An 8959-nucleotide genomic window follows, 5' to 3' on the forward strand; every position below is an offset into this window, starting at 1 on the left:
ACACACACACACACACACACACACACACAGTCAGTGGAGCAGCCTGTTGAGCTAGAATCTAAATACCCCCCACCCCCCACCCCCCAACAACGGTCAGGCTTCCCTCTTTTGTGTGTTCAAAGGACAGCGGTCAGGAGGTTGCATTCTTCATTGGAGAAAATATGCATTCCGATTGTCTGCAGCATACAGACTAATCACTGCAAATCAGCAAAAATATGACAGCAATGCAACTCCTGTGGGAACTCCTTTTCGAGGTAACAGAATCCCGCAGATGGTTAAAGTGATAAATCACCCCTAAGAATGATGGATGAAAGGTAGCTGAGCGTTTTGCTGCTCTTCCTCCACACTCATTTACTTGCTCCTGGGTATATTTAAACACATTCCCCTGAAATAATGGACAATGAGACGCAATGTTTTGTAACACAAATGTTCTGCCTGTATACTCATAACGATGAACTCACCAGAAGTGCAAACACCTGTTCTGGATCCCAGGGTAATGTCTTTGTAATTACACTGTCCTTATGTCTACACAGTCACTCTTATCTTTGAATTCTATCTTCTGCTTGTGCTTTTATTAAAGTAGAAAGTGCATAACCCCACCAAGGAGAATTTGTTCAAAGAATGTAGTCCAGAAATAGCTATTCAGGATCTAGGATGTATAATTTAATCCAGATCACCTCGAAAAGTTAATTATTTGTTATGTGTAATATTTCCCCTCTTTCAAAGTCCGTCTGTTCATTTTTGAGATAATCCTGCTAGAAATAGAACCAACAAACACACAGGTAATCACTTTACCTCCCTTTTGGGTGCCCTAATATTTATATTACAAAGTTATAAAATGTCTTTCTAAGTACATCTCAACATTAATTTACAAACAACGAATGAAAAAGTAGTCACAGTATGGCTGACTGCACGTGAACGGTACGTGTAAGAGGAACATCCAGTCCACTGCTCTCTTCAGGTGTGCTGCTCTGCTGTAACGATCAAATAGATTTAGAGATGAGCCGGCAGCCCCAGAGGGTCTTATCTCCCCCAACCAGGGTTACTGCTGCTGCCACAGCTGATGAGGGATGTTTGCGGATACACCTGAATACTCTTCCTTTGTCCTCCTCAGGAGGCCCAAATTCATTAGTGATGATAGTCCACACAGCTTATTGTATGACATCATGAATGAATCTCACCAGAGATAAATGCTGGCCTGAGGGAAGCTCACCATCCCCACAGGAGATCCCGACTTGGAAAGGGTCAAAAGAATTCTTAAGATTGTCCCCCCCCCCCCCCCCCCAACGTTCAAGTTCGGCTTCATGAAGTTGGCCTCCTCGGCCGTTAAGCTCTCATCAATACGGTACCCTTCAGCAATACAAGTCCTTGAATGTCTTCTGCCCACTTGCACTTCCTTTTGTTCAATAACAACAAGGCCCATGCATCTTTAATAACACAGACGGCAGCTTTACCACAGGCGAAACTAGGACAAATCAATGACACATGATGCAGAGCGGAGCACTGACGAGGAATTAAGGGCTTTAAGAGCGTCCAGTTATATGGGGAACAGTTCTCTTTAGCCTGGTTAAGTGTATAAGCTGTACAAAAAAAGTTACACATGCCACTTTTTAATCGACATATCTCAGCAAGTGTGATTTGATCCAAGAATACAACGGCAGTTAAACCAAATATAAGACAGGGGGCATTTTTGTTTTCATAGATTAAAGTCTAAACTCATCTAAATGTAAGAAAATACATGAAATGTAACAGATTTTGGATGAACTTAAGGCACATGAACACCTTGGTAATCTTCTCAGTTTTGTTTGGAGCAGTCCTATTTTCTCTAGATGTATACCGACACCTAGTGGCCACATATCACCACTGCATTCAGGTTGAAGTCATTCAGCAAGCGACATCCAGACTCCCAAATAGTTAGAGGCTGTTTCATTGTCTGCCATTATTTAAGTCTTTGATGAGTATTTGTTTCAGGGTTTTTTTTTCCCCATTAACAAATACTGCAAAAAGTTCAGGCTACTTCTACATAACTGCTGTTGAGTTTCAGTTTAGAAATATGAAATTGTGTTCCATGGATACACAGATACCCAGAAATGACATGAACTGCCAAACTTTATTTTTTTGATCAAAACAAAGCACAGCATTAAAACATTTGAACACTGTAATGACATCCACCCACTGTCGTTTAGTGTGTGAAAAAAGAAGATGCAATCGAGCACTTTCGGCTGACCATCATGCTTAGACCTAATCGGAGTTGGTCAAATGATGAAGTCTGGTCATGATAAGCAATTCAGCTTTTTTCAATGACTTTATTTAACCATCAAAAAGTAGAATTTCTCATGCTGTAGCAGATGTGAAAAGAATTTGTGTTTGTGATGCAAAAAAAAAAAAAAAATTGCATTCAATCATTCCATTACGTGGTCAAGAACGTGCTTCAGATGACTTGTCAGTGTGCAGCCTGTAATGCAGTGGAGCACCAGGTCCTCAGGCAGGACGCAGGTGAGATCAGCCCAGGAAGAGGCAGGGAGAGGAGGGGAGAGGGCAGAGGGGTGCGTGGGGTTCTTGGAGGAGAGGAGGAGGTTCACAAGTAGGGAAGAAGGGGAATGGGGGGGGGGGGGGCTGATTTCGAGGCTTTGTGTTCATTTCTTCTTGGGCTTTGCCTCCAGGGGTAGGCCAATATCCTTTCCACGAAGTTTCAGCCCTGTTCATGATCAAAAAAAGAAAATCTCAGATGAGCGCAAAAGGGGAGATTTAGTAATCATAACTAATCTGGCCCAGAGGTGGAAGTCATTCTCACCAATTGCTCTCTCAATCTTGCCCATGACCTGATTGTTGGGAATTGCTTTCCCAGACTCATAGTCGGCGATGACTTGAGGCTTCTCGTTAATTTTCTAAAGAAAAACATTCACAACATGTAGTTAATTACCTTTTTAAAGGACAAGACCCAAAGTTAAAACTCAGAGCAGGTAAGCTGAGTGGCAGCATTAATTTTGAGTGCTTGAGTTCACTCTCTTTTATTAGCTGCTGTGCGATTCAATAAATAAATGTCAACTGTGAGCTCTACAGTCATTATACGTCCACAGTAGCACCGTTTCAGAGTTGAGGAGATAGCTTGTTCAGAATTACATCTTCAAAATACTTGATATTCAAAGATACAATAGCTATTTAACATCAGGTTGTATCTCACAGATCTTAAAGCTGCACCTTTATAATTGGTTGGACCATGACGTAGGTGTGCCTACAGCTTGTTTGTGTTCTTCCGGTATGGACTTGGCATTCGTTACTCATCACCTAATTGCTAGTCTACTCTTTTTTTAAACCCTCTTCATTCAAAGTTCATGAGTGGAGTTCCATCCAGGTACATAATGCTCAACAAACCCACAAAAAAGGGTAGTTGTTCATCATTCAAAGTCAACTGAATAAAAATGATAAATACTCACAGTGGCAAGATCTTTCTGGGTCAGGCCTTTATCCTGCCTCCCTTTCTGAATGACCTTTCCCACCTCCAGGGGGACTCGGTCATGGTGGAGCTCCTCTGTCTCGCGGTCCAGTTTGGCGGTGTTCTTTGTCACAAGATGCTGTTTGTTCTGCCCTGCAGACCCTGTTTAATTAGGCAGTCCAGTAAGAAGGTATTGCACAGGTTGGTAGACATGCAAATGTAGCATAACTTTGTTTAGAATAAGAACTCAGTTCAAAATAAAGACAGAACATATGAATTTACATTTCTTGGTTGTCTCAACGTCTTCCCCACGTCTCTGGGCAGAGGTGATAGCCTAGGGAGGAAAAACATGGACACACTGAATATTCAACATCAGGCTCATGCAATAAGATCCCATTCAGCTAAGAGCTCGATAATCTGAAATCATGTCGTTTAATAAGTAACTACTCTGTTTAACCTATTATGACAAACAAATCCAAACAAGACATAAGGTGCTAAATCAATAATGTATGTAAAAAAAAAAAACATTCCCACGTCAATAACTCTGCTTTCCAAACATGGAACTTTGCCATTTCCCCATTTTCTAATCGCATGTGGAACTTTATAGATGTGCATTATCTTTCCTTTTAGCACTTTTGTCTCGTAAGCCACCTCCAGTTTGTTGTCTGAGGTTTAGCTAACAATAAATTAGCTCGGTTGCATCATGTGGGTTTAACAATTGCTGAAACAGCAGCAACTCAGGGAGTGACGATAGCTTTGAGGAACTATTCGGTAAAAACTTGGCTAGTTGGCTGGCTAACTGTCATAGATATTATTTCAACACAAGTTGGGTTAAACCGAACTAACACGATGCTAACACGTTCCTGAATGCTAAATCAAGTCCTCGAACTACGTTAGCTCAACCTGACGAAATGTTAGCAACTTCGCTACGTAATGCTTACCGACTTTAAGCTAACTCGGCGTTAACTTCGAAGAATTGTCTATGCTTCTATCACCAGACTTTAACAGTCATTCATCCAGCTGGCTGCTACCGATAAATTAACCTTTTATTTTCTTAAAAGAAATATATGTCGTATGTTATTGTTGTAATACTACACCACGAAGCACCAGTTTCATCAGCAATTCATCCCCTGTGCGTAAATTCAGTTATTACAGACACTGTGTACTACCAGCCTACCTGCGTGTAGTACAAAGTTAATATCAAGTTTCATCTCTTTAAAACTGTCCATATTTCATCTTTAAAGTGAAGAGTAGACGCTAACCTGCTTGGACTTGGCCTGAGCAGCAGTCGGCCCCTTCTTCCTCAACACAGTCACGGTGTCCCAGTCGCTTTCTGCCATATTTCCACGACCTCGCTCGATGCTTGATGTAGATATAAATATAAATTCAACTTGGTAAGTTGAAAATTATCCTTTTAAAGAATCTAGTGCTACTTGGTGCGAACCAAGCTCTCCTTCCAGAAATATCACCCACGCGTCCTGCCAAAACTTTATTTACAACAGGAAGGATTTACAAAAACATAATAAAGGCGAGTCAGCAGCGACCTCTGCTGGTGAAGCACACTGACCTACATCCCCATACGATTCCAATCGACTTGTTTTCAAATTTGCCACAGCAGGCCGGATTACTCATTTCCAACACGCGTTGCATCAGACAGGAGGAATACCTCGATTCTTACATGAGGTCCATTTGTTGCACTTGTTGGCTAATCAAATCTCTTGCATGTAGACTGATTTATTATAAGTTTAAACAAATTTGAATAATGTATGACTGAGGGTTTAATATGGTTTATAGTCAAGTATTTCAAAGGATTCAAACTAATTACAACCAACAACAAAAAAAATGCACGTTTACGTGACATACAGAGTAAAAAGGACAAATATGTTGAAGGCCAAGGATTCACAAGTGTTTGGAGGTCTGTGGTAGCTACAAGTCTCAATGCCGTCTTTATGAATGCGCATGATGAATGAAGCTCATGCGCCCTGTCTAAATTATTTCCCTTTCATGGGATTTTTTTGGGATTAAAGTCTGTGCATAGGGACATACATGATCTAATTTGGTGTGAGATGAGATGGTAAACTTTCTGATGACATCATCATAAGATTCTGCAGTCCAAACACGGTGATGGCCAAGGCAGAGAAGACAGAGCAACCGGCCGATGGGAATTGATTCCAGGTTTATTGGAATTTGAAGGGGCATGGTTTTGTGTCTCGTCAAAAAACAAACAAACAAACAAACAAAAAAACAATTTTTAACTTTGATCTCCAGAGCTCTGATTTTAATCCTTTTGACCTGACTACATGTCACTGAGCATCCCTCAGTGATTGAATGGCCTTCTGGTTATGACCTCAGGGGGCCATGTAAAAAAAGTCATTATGGTACATATAAAAATGTCAGAAATGCACTTCACATGAAACCACAAACTGACTGTGTGTGTGAACTGCATCCGTCCCCAGCTGATCTATTGGCCACAGGTGTGTGAGGTCACCAGTTACAGGACATTTCAGAGGCAGCGTCGCTGTTACGTCGTGTGCGGATGGGGGACCAGCCAAACTCAGACTGGGCATCGTCAGCTGCTTGGAGACGTCCCCACCGCTGGCCATGTTTGGAAGCCTGTTTTCCTGCCCAAACACGAGGCTTGGGATTCATCTAGAAACGGAAGCAGTAGAAATGAGTGAGGAGCTCCACGCAGCAGCCCTGTACTGTGGGTTTAACATTTTTAAAGTGCAGTGACAAGGCTTCTGAGGCAGCTCTTGTAGCCTGATGGGTGCTTGAGTCAAGATCTAAACTTTTTACATCAGTTTATCAAACGCTGACACACAGCAAAGCTTGGGTATTGCAGTAGTACATCAGGTCGGTACTGGCATGGACATCAAGATACAATACCAATCATAGCACATGGGTCATGATACATTTTTTGTTATTTATTCACTATAGAGCTGAAAATACAACTTGAGGTATCACCTGGGTAGTCTGATAATAGGTACATCACATTATCTTGATAACTCAAAGCTTAGATAGAGTCAGAACTATTTCCATTCCATTTCTTTAGAAAGGTACAGCTACGTAGCGTTGGGAATTTAATTTTTAACTGAAGGCTCAAGTATTTACACGGTACTGTGAAGAAACTACCAACCACTAACCTGTTGCTAAATCTGCTAAATGCAACTGTTGCTTCATGGAATCATACTTCTATCAAATTGCCACATTTGAGAGGCTTAAATGAAAATAGATTTTTGGCACAATGATAAATTATTCAATCAATGGTTGCAGACTGTCTATTGTCTGGTGGTATTGTAAACGGTAAATCACTGTTTCTCACCTGGACAAAAACAGCTGTGTTCATGTTAAGAGTCTCCACTCGCTCAGACAAATGATTCAACCACTCCAGATGTTCGCTGATAGACTGAGAGAGATCGTTGTTGCTCTGCCGTAGAAAATAAAAGTTTAAAAAATAAGAGCGGTCTGATCAAAGACTTCTAGGAGGATTGAGGATGTACTGTCAGTCTCACGTACCCCAGACAAGTTATCCTTGAGTTCAATGGCAGTGAGGCGAACATGTTCCAATTTGTCAATCTGCTCTTTCAAGCGGTCGTCGAGCTCCTGCATCATCATCAGGCCTTCATCTGGTCTGATGGCGCCCTTTTTAGCCATCCCGGGTTACAGCAGCAGATCTGCCGTATAAAAAGTCCCAGAGGACATGACGTGAGATGTGAGTGCAGCAACAACAGCTGAAAATTTGTAAGATCAAATATGTATTTAAAGAGTTTCCAGTGTTCTTATGAAAAGCTGTTTTTTGTTTGTTTGGTTTTTTGAGTGGGCACATTATTTAGCGTCAAATGCGTTTACTGGTTAACTTGTGAGGAATTAAACATCCACCAGAGGGAGACACCACAGTACTTCTAAGTCTATGACGTCATGTTTGGCTCAAACCTTTCGTGCTGAGCTGTACTGGTGTTGTTTAAAATCAAATGTCAATCATTCATTCATCATATCGTTTTTAAAATCTTAAATATTTTAATGCAAGACTCAAAGATTTTTGCAATATGGCCTTGCAACTATTTCATGTGACTCCAAATCAATACCAGATGTGATTAATGGACTGCACAAATATAACACACCTATTTTATACAATTTTACTGCTTCTTTTACTTTTTCTATAGTCTGTAGGAAAACAAAGACTGTAAAAATGCATTCTTTCTATACGAATATTTTTCCAAAACAAAACTCTTCATACATTCGCAACCAAAATGGGAATGCTACAAGTGACTTTTTTTTTTTTAAGTCAAAGAGAGATAAACAACAACAAAAACCAAGAGCCAGTCAGCACGCTTGTGCCACAAATGCTCCTGAGGTCATGCGTGGTGGATGTGTGTCGAATATGCGTCCTCAAACCGCCATCAACAGAGGAGAGTGTTGATAGATAGACGGTGTAAGGGATCATCTACTGTACTGTAATGGTGAAGTTTGTTACTGTCTATGCATTATTTTAGCCGGGGCAGCTGTGGGGATTCAAGCTAACTCACTACAGCTTGATTTTTTTTAGTAACTGTACAACATTCTCGGAACTGTAGTTTGCTAGCAATGGATAGTTCGAGAAGTTGTTACGTTCAAACTGAAGGAAAAATGGGCTCGTTTGGTATCAGGGCTTTAGCGCCGTAAGTTTATCAGTCAAGGAAAACGCTGCGCATCTGCGTGACAAAAGTTCACGTAAACAAACAACGAACACGTTTTACCTCGTTTGTTTGTCAGGCGTGGAAACACTCGGAATGCTCGGAGGTCGGGTAATTAATCCGGTAGTGCACGACTTTCTTCTTAATTCTGCAGGCACAAAGAGGAAAAAGGAAAACTCCGTTCAGACAAGCCTCTTTGTCCTGCAAAAAATCCCTGGAATCTGACACTTCTGACGTCACACACCCTGGTTTTCTCAGGTACACCATTATCTAGGTATTACGGTAATTTTTATTGCGTCAAATTAAACATCATCATCATCTCATCCCGGCAAAAGTAGTCGGAGATTATCTTTTAAAGTTATACCACCATTTAACATTAAAGAGTCAATCTACACGTAGTGACTTGTTCATGATCATTCAAAACGATTCTATCTAAACGTAAAAAAAAAATAGATATCTTAAAAATGGCTTAAAACAAAACTATGCATAAAGTGAGCCAGTCCAATGTTCTCCATGGGGGCAAAATTTGGCCCACCCTATGTAAGAGTGACATAATTAAAAAAAAAAATACCATTACTTAATCCCTAGTTATTTTTTCATAATTTGACCAGGTGGCAATGTGACGCTGCATCCAGGTGGAGGAAGTTATATCTTATTTTCTATCCCTGGGAAGCTACATGGCAGGAAGAGAGCTCTTCCAACAGTGAGAAATTATGACTCCTCAGGTACAGGTTACATTCTGCAGCTCCATACTGTAAAACATCCGAGCTTCCTGTCTGAAGAGGCTTCAGTGCCATGTTGGTCATAATTTGACTCTCCCAGCTTCAGCCTGGGAGCTGCTGGTCTGAAG

General features: G+C 41.0%; 2 protein-coding genes across 2 annotated transcripts; both read right to left on the reverse strand.

The window, feature by feature from the left end:
• Positions 1-2083: 2083 nt before the first annotated feature.
• Positions 2084-4840, reverse strand: edf1 (endothelial differentiation-related factor 1). The gene is made up of 5 exons (XM_086187849.1): positions 4699-4840; positions 3719-3770; positions 3438-3598; positions 2795-2888; positions 2084-2698 (listed from the first exon to the last, which is right to left on the reverse strand). Exons 1-5 carry the CDS (start codon positions 4774-4776, stop codon positions 2637-2639), a joined length of 447 nt encoding a protein of 148 aa, XP_086043975.1. The 5' UTR covers positions 4777-4840; the 3' UTR covers positions 2084-2636.
• LOC147243911 (uncharacterized) lies at positions 4699-8339 on the reverse strand. The gene is made up of 4 exons (XM_086187850.1): positions 8173-8339; positions 6953-7110; positions 6759-6863; positions 4699-6085 (listed from the first exon to the last, which is right to left on the reverse strand). The coding sequence occupies exons 2-4, from the start codon at positions 7088-7090 to the stop codon at positions 5921-5923; spliced, it is 408 nt and encodes a 135-aa protein (XP_086043976.1). The 5' UTR covers positions 7091-7110; positions 8173-8339; the 3' UTR covers positions 4699-5920.
• Between the last annotated feature and the right edge of the window lie 620 nt (positions 8340-8959).

This window comes from Aulostomus chinensis, chromosome 19 (assembly GCF_037954235.1).
Source record: "Aulostomus chinensis isolate RoL2024-O1b breed Wild chromosome 19, RoL_Achi_v1.0, whole genome shotgun sequence".
Taxonomy (NCBI): Eukaryota; Metazoa; Chordata; class Actinopteri; order Syngnathiformes; family Aulostomidae; genus Aulostomus; species Aulostomus chinensis.